General features: G+C 35.9%; 3 protein-coding genes and 1 long non-coding RNA gene across 11 annotated transcripts in view; 3 read left to right on the forward strand and 1 right to left on the reverse strand.

Moving 5' to 3' along the window:
• ppfibp2b (PPFIA binding protein 2b) overlaps positions 1–8,064 on the forward strand; it is a 56,879-nt gene extending 48,815 nt beyond the window's left edge. For 5 of the 7 annotated variants that reach the window (XM_016258802.1, XM_016258829.1, XM_016258809.1 and 2 more), the window contains 11 exons: positions 369–401; positions 2,204–2,236; positions 2,334–2,469; positions 2,692–2,814; positions 2,901–3,051; positions 3,491–3,602; positions 5,129–5,217; positions 5,310–5,432; positions 5,536–5,661; positions 5,857–6,045; positions 7,236–8,064. In XM_016258802.1, the coding sequence (XP_016114288.1) occupies positions 369–401; positions 2,204–2,236; positions 2,334–2,469; positions 2,692–2,814; positions 2,901–3,051; positions 3,491–3,602; positions 5,129–5,217; positions 5,310–5,432; positions 5,536–5,661; positions 5,857–6,045; positions 7,236–7,439 (1,319 nt within the window). In that variant the 3' untranslated portion in view covers positions 7,440–8,064. The remainder of the gene's footprint in view (positions 1–368; positions 402–2,203; positions 2,237–2,333; positions 2,470–2,691; positions 2,815–2,900; positions 3,052–3,490; positions 3,603–5,128; positions 5,218–5,309; positions 5,433–5,535; positions 5,662–5,856; positions 6,046–7,235) is intronic. The other 2 variants (XM_016258815.1, XM_016258822.1) reach the window with 2 other exon arrangements.
• A 170-nt stretch (positions 8,065–8,234) lies between these two features.
• LOC107572445 (uncharacterized) lies at positions 8,235–11,167 on the forward strand. Its single transcript, XR_001607345.1, has 3 exons — positions 8,235–8,312; positions 8,493–8,558; positions 10,481–11,167. It is a non-coding gene; the product is annotated as an uncharacterized lncRNA (long non-coding RNA).
• Positions 11,168–11,856: 689 nt separating this feature from the next.
• rep15 (RAB15 effector protein) lies at positions 11,857–14,971 on the forward strand. The gene is made up of 3 exons (XM_016258866.1): positions 11,857–11,941; positions 12,222–12,999; positions 13,933–14,971. Exon 3 carries the CDS (start codon positions 13,972–13,974, stop codon positions 14,716–14,718), a length of 747 nt encoding a protein of 248 aa, XP_016114352.1. The 5' UTR covers positions 11,857–11,941; positions 12,222–12,999; positions 13,933–13,971; the 3' UTR covers positions 14,719–14,971.
• Positions 14,972–15,541: 570 nt separating this feature from the next.
• On the reverse strand, positions 15,542–19,754 carry cyb5r2 (cytochrome b5 reductase 2). Of its 2 annotated transcripts, none has more exons than XM_016258854.1 (9): positions 19,618–19,754; positions 18,717–18,875; positions 18,545–18,617; positions 18,304–18,410; positions 18,058–18,187; positions 17,775–17,858; positions 17,430–17,515; positions 15,979–16,078; positions 15,542–15,871 (listed from the first exon to the last, which is right to left on the reverse strand). In XM_016258854.1, exons 1-9 carry the CDS (start codon positions 19,630–19,632, stop codon positions 15,699–15,701), a joined length of 927 nt encoding a protein of 308 aa, XP_016114340.1. In that variant the 5' UTR covers positions 19,633–19,754; the 3' UTR covers positions 15,542–15,698. The 2 variants fall into 2 exon arrangements, with proteins under 2 accessions (XP_016114340.1, XP_016114346.1); XM_016258860.1 differs by lacking the exon at positions 17,430–17,515 and adding an exon at positions 17,570–17,655.
• Between the last annotated feature and the right edge of the window lie 1,094 nt (positions 19,755–20,848).

Here is a 20,848-nt window from a genome sequence, read left to right on the forward strand (position 1 = left end):
ATAATATTAATAAAAAATGAAAATATGGACATTTCTGAATAAATGTACTTTTTAGTATGTTTCTGTATACGCTCTGCTTTTTTAGCTTCCAGACACAGCCATAATTTTATTATATGACATTATTAATACTGTATAACCTTAGCTGGTGTGATTGTGCTTGTTTGCTCTTCTATTTTTTGAGAATGTTTGTCCTCTAAGCTTTTTGACCATAACAGCTTTTTAACCATCTTATTCTGCTTTTTTAACACTATGGTGTCTTTGCATGGGCTTCTGTGTATCTTCTCTTTACTCTTTCTCTCTGACTAATCCATCTCTTGGGCTGTGTGACTGTCTCCGCATGTGTTTCCCCTCTCTCGCTCGGTGCGAAGATCGCTGCCGAAGCGCCAGCGCTCCAGCTTTAGGTATTGTCCTCTCAATCTCACGTTAGCATGCGACCACAGAGCATACGCTTGCTGTGTCATATTGGATTTAACCTAAGCTCTCCTATCCTGATTCTTTAAAGCTGAAGCAGAGGATTTTTATTTTTCCTCTCAGAGATTAGACTTAGTTTATACTGTATGAGCCTTGCTGCTTTGCTTTGAGTTTAAACTTGATGTGATGCAAATATAATGTACTGTAATATGGAAAAAAAGGAATAAGGAGAAATCAATTTGGGTTTCATATAGGCTACAGAAGTTTGATGCTAAAAACTAGAAACGTTTACAAGCGTTTGCCCTGCTTTACTTGGTAAAAAAAGTAATATATTCAAAATACATTCATTTCTAAGTATAAATAAAAAAGTATAAAGTACTAAGTATAGTTCAAATCTGTTAACATATTTACTGACATTTCACTGGAGACTTACTGATATAAAAATTATAATGAAACTTTATTTGGAGTACTACCAGTGTTACCAAGTCCGCGGTTTTCCCGTGGAATTGGGCTACTTCAACACTATTGCCGCGGGTTGTTATTCATGTCCGCGGGTTTAAGCAACCCTAATAATGTGATATTTAGCTCCTAAAATGCGAAGATAACCTGTTGAACCCCGCCAAAAAAAATTTTTTTATTTTTATTTAGTTGGACTTCAGCACTACTTCCACACAATTAAAGCGCATTAAGTACAAAATGTGACCCTGGACCACAAAACCAGTCTTAAGTCGCTTGGGTATATTTGTAGCAATAGCCAAAAAAAACCTGGTATGAGTCAAAATGATCGATTTTTCTTTTATGCCAAAAATCATTAGGATATTAAGTAAAGATCATGTTCCATGAAGATATTTGGTAAATTTCCTACCGTAAATATATCAAAACTTCATTTTTGATTAGTAATATGCATTGCTAAGAACTTCATTTGGACAACTTTAAAGGCGATTTTTCTCAGTATTTAGATTTTTTTGCACCCTCAGATTCCAGATTTTCAAATAGTTGTATCTCAGCCAAATATTGTTCTATCCTAACAAACCATACATCAATGGAAAGCTTATTTATTCAGCATTCATGTGACGTATAAATCTCAATTTTGAGTGACCTTATGACTGGTTTTGTGGTCCAGGGTCACAAATTTGTTGTTCCAATTTAGCAGACTTTAAGTTTACCAGATTAGTATACCAAAAACAAAACTGCAGGGTATTTTATTAAGCACATAATATGGAAATGTATTTGTAGTATACTTATAGCATGAAATAAAAGTATTTCAAATACATTTCAGTATATTTATTTTTCACTAGGGTTGGTTTGCTTATTTACTTAAACTACCTCCATCGTTCTCCATCGGAACGGATATTAATTTGAAAGTTATAAATTTTTACATAGTGTAAATAATTTTTAATAATGAATGAATATGTATTTGAATAATGCATTTTTTTCTACATATAGTAATATTTATTTACTAAATAATTGATGCTATACGTAGACTCATTCTTGATAGATTCATTAATTGACAATCATTTGACAAATGTAAAAGATTTCTTAGAAAAATCTTATACAAACTCAAAGAGCTGATGTAATCACTATATATTTTTTTAAACATTGTAAGGACATATTAAATTATTGTATTGATTTTAAATTTTTATCTTACTGTTGTTATGATTTTAATATCAACTTCTCTTAGTTTAAAAATAAGCTCCATAGAAGTAAAAATGAATATCAGCTCTGCAGCATTGTGACATAAGTCTTTGCTTTCTTTTCCTATGCTCTCTTGCATGGCTAATATTTGATGCAGGGCCTCGGGGAAAGCATGATCAGTTTGCACTTGGTGGGTAAAGATACAATAATGTGTATTCAATCCAATATTGAACTTATAAAAACACAGAAACACATAACTGAATAAGTGAATGACTTCCCATTCACAGGGAAGTTGGAGAAGACAGATGACTCGACCTTGTCTGACCTTTCGCCCATGTCGTCTGGAGTAGAATCAGGTCAGCAGTCTCCCGTTTCACCAGAGCACAAGAAGAACCAGAAAGGCATTCGAAAACTGTGGGGAAAGTGAGTATTTAAGGGGTTTTTATTGGTTAAAAGACAGCTTTAAAAAAAAACATTGTTTTATAATATGATGTATTTTTAAGTGATATTGTGTTTAATACTTAATGGAAATTAGTGTAGGGCAAAATTTAAATTTTATCCTTCAGGATTTGATTGTATCATGAAGACCTGTGATATTGGCTACTATTCTTTTTTTTTTACCATTATTTTTGGTCTGTTTCACAGGATCAGGAGAACCCAGTCAGGCAGTCTTCCTGCAGACAGTCCTGATTCTGACTTTAAGCGAGGGGGTTTCAGGGCCACGGCCGGCCCTCGACTCACCTGCCTGGGCACCGGTGCCTCTGCACGGTATCTCAGCACCTACAATGAAATTTACTAGACATAAGCAAGCACCTTTATTCCTGTTTCTAATATTCTACATTTGTGTTCTGCAGCGACAGAAATGCACCCTTCTCGAAATGGTCATGTGATCAGGTGTGTGCATGGATGGAGGAGTTTGGTCTGGGTCAGTACGTGAATATGGCCAGACAGTGGGTCACTAGCGGTCAGACTCTACTCTCTGCCTCCTCGCAGGACTTTGAGAAGGTGAGAGATACTTTTGACAAATTCAACAAATTCAGACCTGTGGCTTACATCAACAGCGTCCAGGTTTTAACAATCTGATTTCCTCATTCAACACCTGGCGGTCCATGTGAAATGATTTGGCTATGCCTCTCGCTTCAGGTTGTTGTGGTGCCAATCACTTCCTGGTTTGGTTCAACCTGCCAGGGCGGCTTTAACCTCTGTTCCGCATCAGTAATGCTGTACGACTTACTAATTTGTTCTACCAAACCCACTCAATTACGTGTTCGGATTTGGTTTTCAATGAATCCGAACGGTTATAGCATTTACGTGAGGCTTTATGCTTCTTTAATTGAACTGAAATATTTGTTTTCATTTCATGACATTGATAAATTACTAAAGAACCAATATGCTGTTGCAACCATCTTGATTTCTAAATTTTGTATTTTTTTTTCACATGTAGGAGCTGGGAATTAAACATCTGCTACACAGGAAGAAGCTCCAGCTGGCTCTGTGCTCATTCAGCACCAAAATCACAGAGAAATCCTCTGAACTGGACCACATCTGGGTCACACGTATGTACCCATAAACCAAACTTACCAGACAAATGCAGACATTCTGAATATGAATAATAGTTAATAAATTAATACTAATAAGACTAGTGCTGTAAAAAAATACAATTAATTATTTATCAGTATATTAATTAAAAATAGGGCTGTCAGTGTAATGTGTTAACTTAATTAGTTATGAAAAATAGCGCGATTTAAAATATTTTAACGCCGTTAACGCACTGGCCCCGCCCCCAGACCTGTTTGTCATCTTACATTTCATACAGTTGACTGTTGACAAATATGATGCAGGGCAACGACTCCATAAATGCAGTTATGCCCTAAAATTCAAGATATTGGGGCAAAAAATGTCACTATGAGTTTTTGTCTCATTTTTATATCACATGATTAAGCGATATTACACGAGCAGCGAGAACAATATGACACAAGTGAAGTTTTTGTCCCGAATATCACGAGTTTGAATGTTATTTCATACAACAGTTCAGTAAATAAGAAGTTAATATTGTGTTATATTTTAAACAAAATATATCAATTTTGCAAAGAATATATTACTTTTAAATCCATAACTGCAAGCAACACAGCGGTGTTTAGTATCTGAATGAATCCACGTTTTGAACGAATCGGTGAACCAATGATTCAAAAGCCCATTCATAAACACAGCCCTTTACTTCATTCCTGAATGAATCAGCCGTTTGAACGAATCGAATGAATAGGCTTGTTTGAGATGCGCCTCGCCTGAAATGTAGGCGAGAGTAGGCGAGAGTAGGCGGCTGCAGTGAGGGGAGGAGTGAAATAAGTGCGTCATCATTTACTCACCCTCATGTCATTTCAAACCTGTATGATTTTCTTTCTTTTGCACAACATAAAATAAGTTATTTTGAAGACTGTTGGTAACAAAGCTGATTTGGTTACGAGTGACTTCCTGTCTTTTTTTATGTTCCATAGTTTGTTAGTCCGTAGCCTAAATGTTTGTGTAATACATTTTATGTTGAATCAAATAAAATATTTCTTTCTGAAGCTACTATTTGTAATGTCTACTTGATACTTTCTCATTTAACACAATAATAGCTTTAAATGATCTTTTGTGGGTAATTTTACAGCCAAATTAAATTTGCGATTAATTAGATGAATTAATCGACACATCATGTAATTAATAAGATTAAAAATTTTCATCTACTGACAGCCCTAATTAAAAACTATATAAATGTCAACAAATGTCACCTTTGAAATTGAAAAATACTTGGAATTAATAATTGAATGTATTAAAAATGCAACATTTAAATTGTTGCTCTTTTATTAACTACATTTTAAAACATGAATTAAACACTTTTAAGTGTGTATTTAATTGTACATTTGAAAACTTATAATTAATGTAATATAAATTATTTTTAAAAAAGTATGAATTAATTAATTGATAATGAATTTATTTTAAGTGACACTCCTAGTTCTCCATAAATACACACATGTATTTTAAATCATGCAAATAAGAAATTACATGCTGTAAAAAGAAACTATATGTTATTTCTACACAGGTTGGCTGGATGATATTGGTTTACCACAGTATAAAGACCAGTTCAGTGAAGGACGTGTGGACGGTAGAATGCTGCAGTACTTGACAGTGGTAAACCTCTTTGTTAACTTCCTATAATGCCGGACTGGAATTAACCATTACATCATATGTGATCAATATTGGTATTTTGGTTTTATTTTCAGAATGATCTTCTGTTCCTGAAAGTTAGCAATCAGCTGCATCATCTCAGCATCAAGTGTGCTATCCACGTCCTACATGTCAACAAGTTCAACCCCAACTGCCTCAAAAGAAGACCTGGAGATGAGGTGAGGATGAAATAAACCGAAACAAAAAGAGGCCGATCTACTTCAACACTTCCAGAACTGATAATGCTCATTGTTTATATGCAAATTCGTGTTGTTTTGACAGAATAAGACGTCGCCTTCTGAGGTTGTTCAGTGGTCCAATCACCGTGTGATGGAGTGGCTCAGATCGGTTGACCTGGCAGAATACGCTCCCAACCTGAGAGGCAGCGGAGTGCATGGAGGACTCATAGTGAGTAACTCGAATCAAACTTTGTCTCCTAAATGAATTCTTATGGTCGCTTTTCATTTGGGCTGATGAGCAACCAGCAGCCAGCTATCCAGAACACCCTAGGAGATGCATAGCAGCACATTAAAAACTACCCAGAACACCACAGAAACCTCTCAGAACACCATAGCAACTCCAGATCTTCTTTTTTTCCCCCAGATCTTGGAACCTCGTTTTAACTCGGACACGCTGGCGATGCTCCTGAACATCCCCCCTCAGAAGACTCTGTTGAGGAGGCATCTGGCCACTAACTTCAACACGCTGATGGGCTCTCAGGCTCAGCAGGAGAAACAAGAGTACCTGGAATCATCAGGCTACACGCCGCTGACCACCACCGCTAAAGTCCGGGTGAGAAATCGCAGATTTGCTGACCACATCTTTAGAAACACCTTCATCCGTGCAGCTGAATAAAGCCGGAAGCCCTGACACACGCAAACACATGATTCCTGGTTAATCTCAGCTGATGCAGCATATGTGTTTTGACACTTCCATTTCGCTTAGTCCATCTAGAGCAAATGTGCTGAGCAAGTGCTCCTACAGTGTGTAACACTTACTAAGCACAATGAAGCTTTAGATGAAACATTTCCATCGTCTTTTAGGCCGTTTTTTTCCTGATAACGGAAAGAGTGTGTGTTTTAAATACGCTACCTCTGCAGAGAAATATATTATTTCCTGATAATTCGCAGTGTATCAAATCAAGATGTGTATCGTATCATAAGGTAGTTTCTGATATCCAGCCCAATTCAGTTCATTCATTTTAATTAATTTAAATGTAATAATTAATGAAACTGGTGGCATTTTAATAGTAATTAATTTAATTTGGTGAAAAAACCCATATTATTATTATTATTATTTATAATTATTATTTGTATTATTAATAGAAAAAAAATAATTACATTTGGTGGAAAAATATTTTTTATTATTGTTGTTGTTGTTATTTAATCAAAATGTGTATCGTATCAAAAGGTGGTTTCTGATATCCAGCCCAATTCATTTAATTTTAATTAATTTAAATGTAATAATTAATTAATGAAACTGGTGGAATTTAATAATAATTGAATTTGGTGGGGGGAAAACATTATTATTATTATTATTATTATTACTTATAATTATTATTTGAATATTAATTTAATTTAATATTACTTTAAATGGAAGTTAATAATAATGAAAAAAGAATAAAATTTGGTGGGAAAATGTAATTTATTAATAATAATAATAAAACTAAAAACTAACTAAAAGTGAATTTGGGCATTACAACATAATTTACAAAATGGATATTCATTTTGGATATTTGATTTGCTAAAGATTTAACAGTGTTATTAAATTATTATTGTTTTAAATATTAACTTTAAGTAAGCATTAGATGATGGCAATTAGGTAATTTAAATGTAAAAATATTGGAAATGTGCATGCACAATTAAATGAAATATAAGAAGACATCTCTGATATCTATAAACAACCGTTATACTGTTAGTCTATATATGTTGGTCCCTATTATTAATGCTGTTGTGTTTTATTCTTCATTTGTTGTTCCTCAGCCACGTAAGATAGGTTTCTCCAGTTTTGGTCACCGTAAGAAGCGCTCTGACGACTCCACAGACTACATCTGCCCTCTAGATGCTTCACAAGCCCAGGCCCTTCTCAACGGGGCCAGCCGGCCCTACAGCGGCTTCAGGGGCCTGAGCCCCATCTTTGACAGGGACCCAGAGAGACGGGTGCAGGTGGGAGCTCTACAGATCTGACGTTCTACTAGCCGTCACCGCTGAGCTTGCAGCCAATAACCCTCCACCCATATCCCACAAAACCACGACAACCTCCCAACAACACCCTGGGTCTGTTCAGTGCCATTTAATAACATCCCAGCATCCCTCATTGACGGACACAAGACAGCAGTATGGGCACTGCAGGAAGACTTGGATCCAAGGGTTTAGTAATGTAAATGACATGATCTCACAAAGGCAGCAGGGTTTAGCAGAATAGTGCCATTTATCCTGTGATGGACAGACACATTTAACTTTATATCATTTTTTTGTGAATCGTAAAAAATGTATTATGAGATTTATCTAACAAGTATTCCATTTTTGTAACCTAACATCTGTGCTGTTTTAAAAGACAGTGTGTACAATCTCGTGCAATATTTGCATTTTTAGGGATTAATTTAATGGTATATTTATGGTGAATTTTTAAAAAGCATACAGACTACTATTAAATGTTCAGCAGCACATTTTAAATAATCTGATGAAGTTATTTTCATACAATAAAATGCACAGGAGTATTTTTATAGGTAGATATCTTGCCTCTTCAGATGAAGATACTGTAACAACATATAATCCAAAATATCGTGACATAATCAATAAATTTCCTCAATCACAGTGATATTGTGTTTTTTGAGGACATAGAGTGGCTATATATTTTTTTCCCTTAATTTTATCATTGTTGATTAATATGTTTTCCCGGCTGTATACAATTTAAAACTAAATCATATTTTTAATAACAAACTTTGAAAAGTGACATTGACATGCATGATTTGCAAATATGTCTGGCCACCACCAAACGCCCATTTTCACAATGTGGAGAAGTGCATGCTGGGAAAGGACTTTCATGCACTTGTGCAGGTACTTTTTAATATACATTTCACTCTCTTCACAATATTTGCACTTCATTATCACCCATTGCTTCTGCTTAATATTCCATCTATTAGTAACTATATTTGTACTTACCTATGACCAAAAGATGATGAATATGAACTTACATTATTTACGTTGATATATTTAATGGATATCATGGTTTTTCAGCTGTTGCACACTAAAGGATCAGGGATGCAGATTGAGGCCTTATCCAGGGGAATTAACAACCTCACAGTAAGTGGATAACTTGCTTTTTTAACTCTAGAGTGTCTATTAACAAATTATTATTTTAATAGTTTGTTAACCTAAATATGCAGTATATTTAAAATTATACAATTATACAATTTAAAAATATTAAGCAATGTGAATATTGCTGTCGTTTTCAATGCAATATAACTTAAATAAATGTATATAATTAATAATTTACATATATTGCTCGAACTGACACTACTTAGGATTTATTATTATTATATTTTTAGTAGTTGTAGTAAGACTCATCGTTCTGTTGAAATTATTAAGGGAAAATTTAATTTATATTTTGTATTTATATGCACCAGTATAATAATTGTTTTAAAAAGTTTTGCTTTTGAAAACCCTAGAAATGTTAAAAAGGTCAAATGGCCAAATAAAATGTGCAATATTCACAATGCTTAAAATTATTTTTTTTAAAGCAAAATGATCAAAGTGAAAAATCTTGTTGGCGCTGATAGCCTTGTGGGCAGTGTGCTGTCATATAGTGCCGTTGCGCTATGAGTGTCCCGAGTTCAAATCCAGACTCTTGGACCTTTCTGATCCCGCCCCCCACCCCCCCCCCTCTCTCTCCCACTTTCCTTCCTATCATTATCACAATAAAAGGCAAAAATGCCAAAATTTAATTTAAAAAAAGTGAAAATTTAGTATATCACCTAGCCCTAGTGTCGCATATTACAAAATGTTTAGGTTTAAGGCCCCGATCAGACCGACTGCATTTTTTTCGCTGTTTAATGCGCCCCGGGTGCCTCGTGTTTTTTTTAGCCGCCTGCTGCGCCTCACGTTTTAATAGGTGCGCTCTGAAGTTGAAAAAAATAAAGCAACTCTGAGCAGAAAAGCACCCAACGTCATTCGCGTTTTTTTCCATTGTCCAATCGAATGAATGGAGAGGCGGGCCTTCTGTTGTGGTGACGAAAGTTAACCGTTGTACTCAGTGTTGCCAACTTAGCAATTTTGTTGCTAAATTTAGCAACTTTTCATACTACCCTAGCAACTTTTTCTTCCAAAAGCACCTAGCAACAAATTTAGCTATTTTAAAAATTTATTTGGCAACTTTTAGCAACTTTCGATAAGTGACTCTAAAGATAAAAAGGCACACATTTTCCATCTAAATTACACAAAATGAGGAAACCAAAGATGCCTAGCAGTACACGCATCACATGAATTAAGTTAGCTGCTATTAGCAACTGCTCAATTTAATAATAATAATTGAATAATTGTTTTTTAAAAAGAAAAGATATTTTCTTCGAGTGTAGCATAATAACTAACTGCTAATACACTGCTTAAAACTAATTGTTCAGAATGTGTAGTTTTACTAGTTTACTAGCTAATAAAAAAAATTGTAGGTCCTAATTGTTCAAAAACGTGCAAGTGTTCAATAATTCAATGTTGTATTTAAAAATACAGTTATTTATATTTTAATATTATAATTATGTAATGATGTCATCGTGCAATGACATCACAACGTCATTTAGCAACTTTTAGCAACGAATTGACCTTCCTTTAGCAACTTCCCCTGAAAATGAGTTGGCAACACTGGTTGTACTTGACTGCGGAGACTGCAATGATGGAGGAGAAACTATTGGTGTCTGTCACGGGTTACACGGGCCGGAGCTGTATTTTTAAGGTTTTTGCTAATATGGCAGTTTACTTAACAGCCAAAACCAAAGATTTTAGAGCGCTCGCGCTATAATCCTTTGATTAGACTGACAGGACAGCTGAATTGGTGTGCACTGCTCTTTTTTTTAAAAAGTCACCAAAAAAAGGCAGTGCAGTGCGCCTTCCATTTTCAGATCTAAAAAAAAAAGCGTGTTTGGTCTGAACGGGGCCCTAACTCTGCTTAACTAGGTTTAACTTATGCAGATCTTCGGACTAATCCTGGCACCTTCACCTCCTCTCACTTACAGTACTTACTCAGCCGAGACGAGCTGCTGAGAGGAATGAGACGCAGCCAGACCGCCATAGTGTGATCCACCGTCCCTCCGAGAGCGTACCTCAACCTAACCCACCTCACCCTCAAAGCTTCAGGACCTGAACTGTGTAACACAATCCTACCTAATCCAGCTCAAGAACACAGCTCTACTATTCCTGTTATTGTATTACTAATTATTTTTGATGTGTTTTGAGGTTATGGTGTACTGTTTGGCAATCAGATCTGTGTTCGAGAGAGCGAAGAAAAAAAAAAAAAAGATTTTGTGTAATATGTGGACAGCACTTTTCAAACCTACAAAAGCCTTTCTGTCAATAGTTGAAATCATCTACCTCAACCATTGTGTTTTTCTTAAAATATTGCATTCATGTAGCCAATGGAACTGGATGTGAGTAGCCTAAATCCTTTGTTTGCCCAACACTTTGTCATTTTCTTAGGCTGTTTTACTTAATCTTTTTTTAAACTATGTAATATGTTAAAAGCAGTTTGTTTTTTGAGAAGGTATGGTTGTTTGCTTGATATACCTCTGTTAAATCCACTCCAAGAGTTAAAAAGGGTTTGTTGTGGTGCTAGGTGGCTTTATGCTGTGTATGACGACTTGCCCAACTGACAAACACAGTGACAAACTTTGGGAAGCCCTTATATGAGGGCTGAGCTTTAAATGAGCACACTTTTCCATTGTCCAATCGAATGAATGGAGAGGCGGGCCTTCTGTTGTGGTGACGAAAGTTAACCGTTGTACTCAGTGTTGCCAACTTAGCAATTTTGTTGCTAAATTTAGCAACTTTTCATACTACCCTAGCAACTTTTTCTTCCAAAAGCACCTAGCAACAAATTTAGCTATTTTAAAAATTTATTTGGCAACTTTTAGCAACTTTCGATAAGTGACTCTAAAGATAAAAAGGCACACATTTTCCATCTAAATTACACAAAATGAGGAAACCAAAGATGCCTAGCAGTACACGCATCACATGAATTAAGTTAGCTGCTATTAGCAACTGCTCAATTTAATAATAATAATTGAATAATTGTTTTTTAAAAAGAAAAGATATTTTCTTCGAGTGTAGCATAATAACTAACTGCTAATACACTGCTTAAAACTAATTGTTCAGAATGTGTAGTTTTACTAGTTTACTAGCTAATAAAAAAAATTGTAGGTCCTAATTGTTCAAAAACGTGCAAGTGTTCAATAATTCAATGTTGTATTTAAAAATACAGTTATTTATATTTTAATATTATAATTATGTAATGATGTCATCGTGCAATGACATCACAACGTCATTTAGCAACTTTTAGCAACGAATTGACCTTCCTTTAGCAACTTCCCCTGAAAATGAGTTGGCAACACTGGTTGTACTTGACTGCGGAGACTGCAATGATGGAGGAGAAACTATTGGTGTCTGTCACGGGTTACACGGGCCGGAGCTGTATTTTTAAGGTTTTTGCTAATATGGCAGTTTACTTAACAGCCAAAACCAAAGATTTTAGAGCGCTCGCGCTATAATCCTTTGATTAGACTGACAGGACAGCTGAATTGGTGTGCACTGCTCTTTTTTTTAAAAAGTCACCAAAAAAAGGCAGTGCAGTGCGCCTTCCATTTTCAGATCTAAAAAAAAAAGCGTGTTTGGTCTGAACGGGGCCCTAACTCTGCTTAACTAGGTTTAACTTATGCAGATCTTCGGACTAATCCTGGCACCTTCACCTCCTCTCACTTACAGTACTTACTCAGCCGAGACGAGCTGCTGAGAGGAATGAGACGCAGCCAGACCGCCATAGTGTGATCCACCGTCCCTCCGAGAGCGTACCTCAACCTAACCCACCTCACCCTCAAAGCTTCAGGACCTGAACTGTGTAACACAATCCTACCTAATCCAGCTCAAGAACACAGCTCTACTATTCCTGTTATTGTATTACTAATTATTTTTGATGTGTTTTGAGGTTATGGTGTACTGTTTGGCAATCAGATCTGTGTTCGAGAGAGCGAAGAAAAAAAAAAAAAAGATTTTGTGTAATATGTGGACAGCACTTTTCAAACCTACAAAAGCCTTTCTGTCAATAGTTGAAATCATCTACCTCAACCATTGTGTTTTTCTTAAAATATTGCATTCATGTAGCCAATGGAACTGGATGTGAGTAGCCTAAATCCTTTGTTTGCCCAACACTTTGTCATTTTCTTAGGCTGTTTTACTTAATCTTTTTTTAAACTATGTAATATGTTAAAAGCAGTTTGTTTTTTGAGAAGGTATGGTTGTTTGCTTGATATACCTCTGTTAAATCCACTCCAAGAGTTAAAAAGGGTTTGTTGTGGTGCTAGGTGGCTTTATGCTGTGTATGACGACTTGCCCAACTGACAAACACAGTGACAAACTTTGGGAAGCCCTTATATGAGGGCTGAGCTTTAAATGAGCACACTTATCTTAATAGGACTCCAGAGAAGAGAAGAAAGATCCAACCGCAGGTTCACTCTCACCCAATACAAAGGAAAGAATAATATTGGTGAGTTATTTTACCTGACAACATTTTACATGTCCATTGACAACTATTTTATTATAACATAAACACTGTAATGTTAGCGATGCCACCTATTTGATTTTTAATTATTTTAATATTTTTGTTAATAAATGTTCATTTGTAATAATAGAAATAATAGAAATTGTACTTTATAATAGAATTTGTAAAATAGAAATAAACTGTGTGTGTGTACACTACCGGTTAAAAGTTTGGAATATTTTTTTTTAAATGCAGTTTTTGAAAGAGGTCTCTTATTCTCACTAAGGCTGCATTCATTTGATCAAAAATATTGTGAAATATTACAGTTTTTACTCCAGTCTTCAGTGTCACAAGGTCTTCACAATTACTGTATAATTGGTGCTTGGTTATTAATAATGGTGGTGGTTGTTGTTGTTATTATTATTACCCATGTCAAAAACCATTTTTGTTATTTTGGGGGAAACTGATATATTTTTCTTTGTTGAATAAAAAAATGATCATTTAATGCATTAATGCTGAATAAAGTATTAATATCTTTTAAAAAAACGAACTGATAGTATATATTTTAATATACATACAAATATACACACATATGTAAATATTTATTAAATATATACATGTATATGTGTGTATTTATATATACATATAAATATACACCATACACACACATTATGTAAACACAAACTTTTATTTTGGATGCAGATCACAATGAATTGGTTTTGACAGCCCTAAATAAAACTATTCGGTTTTAAAAAGGCAAACATTACAAAGTTGCTTTTAATCAATTAATTAATTATTAATTTAAAAAATAATAATTTTATGATTTTTGTTTGTTGTTAAATTTCATTCATTTTGAATTTAACTTGATGAGATAAAGCAAAATTTGAAGAAATAGTAAATGGAAAATGCAATAATCTAATTATGTATCAATATTTCCAGTGTATAAGGGAAACCACGCTTTGAACTAGACCAGCTGGAATGAAGCAAACAAATCTGCAGTATGAAGCCAAAACCAGTTTTTTCAGAACCTTATGGGCTAAACCCAACAAAACTGCCTCGGCAGACCTCATCCACCTCTTTAGGGACTGCATCCAGGCGGCTTCATCCAGGACAAAGGAGTATCTGCTCTTCAGGGATCCGGAGAACAAATTCCACCCAAGTCCTTCAACTCTAAGCGAGATCTTTCTGATGACCTACATCCAGCACAGCAGCCTGCTGAATCTCACCGACACGTTCAACTGCACGGCCATGACCCCAGAACAGAGGATCCTGCTGGGTGCCCACTGGGTCTGGGCCGTGTTGGATCAGCCCAGCAAGAACCCCCGAATCCAGATCGCGGTCCAGGTGTTTCATCTGCTGGAAAGAACAGAGGACAACGACGAGGAGCTGTCCTTAGATATCTACAGCGACATCATGCGCATGGCCGGGATGGATGTGGTGGAAAGAACCCAAGCTGAGAGGATGGTGGAGTTCTGCTCTTCCATCGGCAGAGACTGTTACGCGCTTTTCCTCTTTTTTGGGCGCCAGAACGACGAGGGGAACATTTACGGGCTGCTGAGCAACAATCTGCAAGCAGCTGTGGGGAAGTGTGTGAGAATTGACCAGGTCTTTATCGATCACTTCTTCAAAGGTGCGAAATGCTTCGTCACTCCAAGTGAGATGTTAAAAGCAGTGGTTGGTAAGGAGGGTGGCGATCCTCTGACCATGCTTGTTAAGTTTACTTAACAGTTGAGCTGTTTTTACTCGATTTAATACCTTTTTTGTGGGTTTATTCTAATGAGCAGCTCACCACTTGGTAACAGATGCTTTGAATGCAACTCTGGGTCTGTATGTTGATGCTTTCCCTAGACTTTCCAGCCTTATAACTAGTGTCTGGTGTCTGTCTGTCTCCAGCAAAACTTAACTGTTACTAGATGCAATTAAAATACAAAATAATGTGCAGAAATACATATTATCTATCTATCTATCTATCTACCTACAGTATCTATCTATCTACAGTATCTATCTACCTATTTACCTACAGTATGTATCTATCTACCTACCTACCTATCTATCTATCTATCTACCGTACCTATCTATCTATCTATCTACTGTACCTATCTATCTATCTATCTATCTGTCTGTCTATCTGTCCGTCTATCCATCTATCTCTCTATCTAGCTCTCTCTCCGCTTGTTTTTTATATAAACAAATATTTGTATTTTTAATTTAGATGTTCCACTCATGGAGAAATCTTATCCTTCATCTTTTTTGTCCTTTTACAGCAAAAATAATTGTCATTACATTATTTAATATATTAACTCTTGTTATCAGAGAAATCTGTCCAAATGATCATATTTTAATTATAACATATATTCATATTTTTTATTTAAATGCACCCATTCATAAATCAACTAATTCTTGATTGTTATTGGTCTTGATCATTGTCAATAATTAACATATGTCTTGTTTTCAGAGAATCTATATAAATCTAAATCTAATAAAATATTCTGAGGTTTGTAAGAAATGAAAAATGTATTTAATTCAGAAGGTGTTTTCCTCTTTTTTTTTTCCTGAGATAATTTACCACAAACAAAACCAAATGGGTTTAACAAAAATCAATTTTTAAACCTACATCTGGCAACAATTTGACATGTTTAACAAGATGTAAACCACCTTTTACAAATTATCAGAGAATTTGTTTGTGCAATATCATTGGCAGGAGATTAGTATGCAAAAGTATTCTCTATTTTGTAGCCCAGCTTGTCGAGGTTTGGCAGACACGCGTACTGGATCATGGGGGGTGGACCACACATCACGATGAGCACATCACTGGCCGGAGGCGGGAGATGGTCTTTTATCATGTCAGCATCAACAAACCCTTTGCTGTATTTCCACCCTGTCACAAGAACATAGACAGAAAACCTTCACAGTCATCTTTACTGCAGAGCAGTCAAATGATCATTATTGGTATTCATCTAGATATTTATATCATATGAACTGTACCTTCAGAGGGCTTGTCCAGTGTGCACCACAGATTGAGTTTATCGGGGTGATTTCTATGAACTTCATCCAGCTCTTTGCGTAACAATATGTCCTTCTCAGTCTGTGAAACACACTTTCTTAGAGCACAGCTGACAAACATGAGGTGGTCTGATGTTTATTAAGTGTGAATAAATCTCAGCAAAATTCAAAAGTTTAAATTGTATTTATTTTTTTATTTAGAGGATCCATCATTCCTATAAAACTTTGTATATTTTTTTTATTATTATTAATGGAAAATTATATTTATACTTATATGCTCCACTATAATTAAAAACCACATACAAATGACATAAGATATTAAGTCTTGTTTTCAGAGAAATCTATCAAGATGTTTATTTGTGTGAGATGTTGAGACTTGTGTTGAGAAAATATCTGAATTGTTTATTTTGCTTATTCCGTTGGAAATGTTTTTGTGTTTAGGCAAAAATATAACAATTTTAAATCAATGAGTAATTGATTAAAACAAGGGGGAAACATTTAATTATTGTTACTAAAATAAATTAATCTACTTTTATAGAACAATTTGTTCAATTTGATTTGATTGGTCAAGCGGTTGTTGTAGCAGTAGTTCACTGTTGTATCACTCCGCTTGTCTTCACGGTATTTCAGTGAAGACTATGCGAGCAGTTCGTAGTTTGTCTTACGAAAAGAGCGAGTTTTATTGAAGTCAGAGCGTGAGTATTTTCTCCCGTGCAAGTGGAGCTGCGTGGGGTTTTGTCTTGTAGTATGGAACGAGTTTTTCAAAGTTACAAGCGTGAGCGTCAACGTTTTATTTCGCTCCCTGCTTACTTGGAGCGGGGAAAGTGAAAACAGAAAACCCGGAACGGATCTCGACAGAGAGGGTATGCATGTCTTACGAAAAGAGCGAGTTTTATTGAAGTCAGAGCGTGAGTATTTTCTCCCGTGTGGAGCTGCGTGGGGTTTTGTCTTGTAGTATGGAACGAGTTTTTCAAAGTTACAAGCGTGAGCGTCAACGTTTTATTTCGCTCCCTGCTTACTTGGAGCGGGGAAAGTGAAAACAGAAAACCCGGAACGGATCTCGACAGAGAGGGTATGCAGCGCTATCTCTATCACTCCGCTCCACTCACTAACTGACTCCAGTCCAGTCCTGCTTTCCGCCGGTACGTTGGTAAAGCTTTGACTACCGTTGGAACTATTTTCTTTGAAGGCGAAAAATGTATGCAAGTGAATAGCTAATTTACCACACTACTTCGGGTTTTATGTTATATTTTTAAAACGGTTTACTTAGCCACATTAGGCCTATGTCACATTAGGCCCCTAATTTCATTGTCAAAAACATATTGTTTGCCGTGTTTAATCTCCATACGCATATTGATCTCTTTTTACAGTATTGAATTGCTTATTTATTTATTTGTTTGCTTAATGAATATTTCGTCATAAATGTGACTGACCTGGTTGGCAAATATAAGGGAGCACTTGGTGTTATCAGCAGGATCTGCGGTTATACTCCTGATCAGCTGCAGCATTGGAGTGATGCCTGAAAGAATGAATTTGTTTGCTTAATGAATATTTCGTCATAAATGTGACTGACCTGGTTGGCAAATATAAGGGAGCACTTGGTGTTATCAGCAGGATCTGCGGTTGTACTCCTGATCAGCTGCAGCATTGGAGTGATGCCTGAAAGAATGAACGTGTCACCTTCAATTAATACATATTTTGATGAATTATCTTGGCAGCAACGCCTGGAAACCTACTAAGAATACTTTGGAGCCCGTTCAAAATATGTGCATCATTACCTGTTCCTCCAGCAATCATGCCCACGTGTCTGAACTTCCGCACTTTGGGTTCAGATTTTTTATCAGGTCGAATAGCAAACTGCCCTGTAAATGTCAGTAAGGAAATATATTCAGCATCTGCAGCATTTAAATATTTTAAAATGCATCGTGTGTGCAGGTCATGCATTTGTTATAGCAATCTTAAAATAATAAGACATCGCCCTCTAGTGACTGAATACATTGCATCATACAAACAGTGTTATGTGAGTATTATGTTAGGCTATTATATTGTATTTTTCCTTACCATTTCCATTGTATACCAGTAATCCATTTGGACCCCTAAAGTCAATGGTGTCTCCAGTCTTCATATCATTCAAGTACTGAGACATCTTGCCTCCATCGGGATAGTTTGGATGAGTATTTTTATAGTAGACCTGACGTAAGATATTAAAGAAAGGGATTTTTTTTTTTTTTTTTTAAACGTATGAAGTAATAGCCAACTATAAAACATAACCAGTCATTTGCAACTACAAAATGTATTGCAGCGCACCTTTACAACTAGATCAACGTATCCCTGGTCCTCATCGCTGGACACAGGTGTGTATGCACGAATAACCAGATTCCCATTCACCTTTGCAGACAGGTAAACATGCTGACCTGTGACACAGAATACAAGATCCGCCTTAGAAAATGAGTGAAACTCAGGTGATACTGTGAAATTAGACTGTTGTCAGATTTCAAGGTCAGGTGATTCTGCTGACGTGATAAAGGTATATAGCGCAATGTCCTACCAAGAGGGAGACCAAGAACGTGAGAAGAGGACGGAAGACCAAACCGGAATTTTTTCGTGTCATGAGTGATTTCCTGTTGCAAAGCAAATGCAAGTAGTTCAGTTGAGTTGCAGTAATATTCGTGCTTTCCTTTGCAGGAGAACTCTCTGTTCGCATTTAAATTCTGACTGACCTCTTTTTCTATGAGTGGCAATGGATATTTCACATTGGGATCCTGCAAGGTTTTGGGAAACTTGCTCTGCTTTCGGCCTCCATTGGAGCCTCCTGGTTTTAGGAGGAGGAAGAGGACCGTGATCACCACTATAGATATCCCGATTAGCACAGGTACTGTCTGCAAAGTACATGTTAAACACGTTACAACTAAATGATAACAATTATAAATAACAATTTAAAGTTTAATTATACTAAACATTTTAATTATAAATGCATATCTTTCTTTTCAGGAAAGGAACTAGAGTGTTAAATTTATGTATTATTTAATATAATTTCATTATCTAACATTTCAACACTACATAACTCCCATACTTGCAATATTTTAATGACTTAACTATTATTTATTATTCTGTATTCTAAATATAGAATTATTCTATAGTTTTGTAGACAAAATGTAGTTCAAATATACATGTGTAATATATATAAACTAGTTTTAAAATGTATATGAACTTGAATAATAATAATATATAATCGACATTACTTTTTCTTTTGTTTTTATTGCACGAGTTCACATAACTCCCATGCTTGCATTTGTTTTGATGACTTAACTATTATTCTAAAATGTGAAAATAGTCATAATAACAGAGTAGGTGTGTTTAAACATTTGACAGTATACAGAACAACTAACACTTATAAACTATTGGCATATTGTGCTACATTCAACATTGAGTTGATAACCTGCATATGTCTGTAATTACTTCTCACCTTCTTTCCACTGCTGTCATTCGAACATTCAGAATAAAATCAACAGACAACTGTGAAACTGACAGGGAGGAAAGGGAAGGTGCTAATTGCTTTTTGCAAAGCAGCGAATTTGTGAAAGTGCAGAAAATTTAAAAAGGGAGAAATAAATTACTCACTAGAACTTGATCCATGCTGCAGTCTTTTTCCTGTACTGCATCCGTTGGTATGGTCAGGGTTCAGCGTATGTGAGGTAGAATTTGTTCATGGTTCATTTCTTTGCTGTATTCCAACCTTTGCACTAAGGCCAGTTGATAGTAGAAGAGTATGGAGTTAATGAAATGCAGCCAATTGGAGTAGGCCTCGCAGTGGCCCCAACCAATAGGAATATAATATTCAAATGAGCAGGCTGTGACAGAGCACTGCCTATGGTTGTTCATGTATCTGTGTGAATGGTGTGGGATCACTCCACTGCATGACAACACATTCAGAGGGATGGGTCAAGGAAAGCCCTCAAGTACAGTACCTTAGGCATTCGCCATTAGAGTAGGAACAGAAATGCCTGACATTTTTGAAGATTTAAAATGTTTTATTCGAGTTAGCAAAGGTGATCTTGGTTTAAAAAAATTATGTTTCAGAATACTTTAGAAAGAAAGATTTAACAAAAAATATACTGATTTTTTTTTTCTGAACAAGAAATACATATGCTAGTAAGTAAACAACAAATGTATACCTCACAACTGACGATTTATGTTAAAGGGGTCATATAATGCGATTTCTATTTTTCCTTTTCTTTAGTGTGTTATGTAGCTATTTGTGCATGTATAAGATCTGCAGAGTTACAAAGCTCAAAGTCTCCCACAAAAGGATTTATTCTATCTAAAAGAGAAGGCTGATCCAGACGCCTCATTCAAACACGCCCCCACATCTCTATGTCACGATGTGGAAATATTTGCATACTGCAGCCCAAATGTTGAGAGAGAGAAGGGGTCACATCACAGTGGCTTGTGTACTGCAAATACATACGAGCATAATCACTGTGTCTGTCACGTGACTCTGTTCCCCGTATTTGCTATTGACTGTTCAAAAGTGGAGTTTTGGGCCGTGTAGACTAGAGTATCGCGTTGTGTGTGTGTGTGTGTGTGTGTGCGTGTGCGTGAGAGAGAGAAGGGGTCACATCACAGTGGCTTGTGTACTGCAAAAACATACGAGCATAATCACTGTGTCTGTCACGTGACTCTGTTCCCCTTTCGGGCTTGAACTGATGGTAAAACTAAGGACATTCTGTACTGTCTTAACATTTATGTTGAAAGCTGAAGCTCGCGATTATGGAAACAGGCCTTACATTTCCAACGCGTGCTTGTGGTGTTCGGCCAATCACAATTCACTGGGTCAGCTGGCCAGTCAGAG

Source organism: Sinocyclocheilus grahami, unplaced genomic scaffold, assembly GCF_001515645.1.
Source record: "Sinocyclocheilus grahami isolate Dianchi unplaced genomic scaffold, SAMN03320097.WGS_v1.1 scaffold30.1, whole genome shotgun sequence".
Lineage (NCBI taxonomy): Eukaryota > Metazoa > Chordata > Actinopteri > Cypriniformes > Cyprinidae > Sinocyclocheilus > Sinocyclocheilus grahami.

What these genes read in the sequence shown, in the direction of transcription:
- rep15 (XM_016258866.1), top strand. Translation starts at nt 13,972, where the DNA reads ATGAAGCAAACAAATCTGCAGTATGAAGCCAAAACCAGTTTTTTCAGA.
- cyb5r2 (XM_016258854.1), bottom strand. An exon ending in ACTGGTATACAATGGAAATG is followed by an intron (nt 17,859 to 18,057) that starts GTAAGGAAAAAT and finishes TGACATTTACAG; the next exon opens with GGCAGTTTGCTATTCGACCT. An exon ending in ACTGGACAAGCCCTCTGAAG is followed by an intron (nt 15,872 to 15,978) that starts GTACAGTTCATA and finishes TTCTTGTGACAG; the next exon opens with GGTGGAAATACAGCAAAGGG.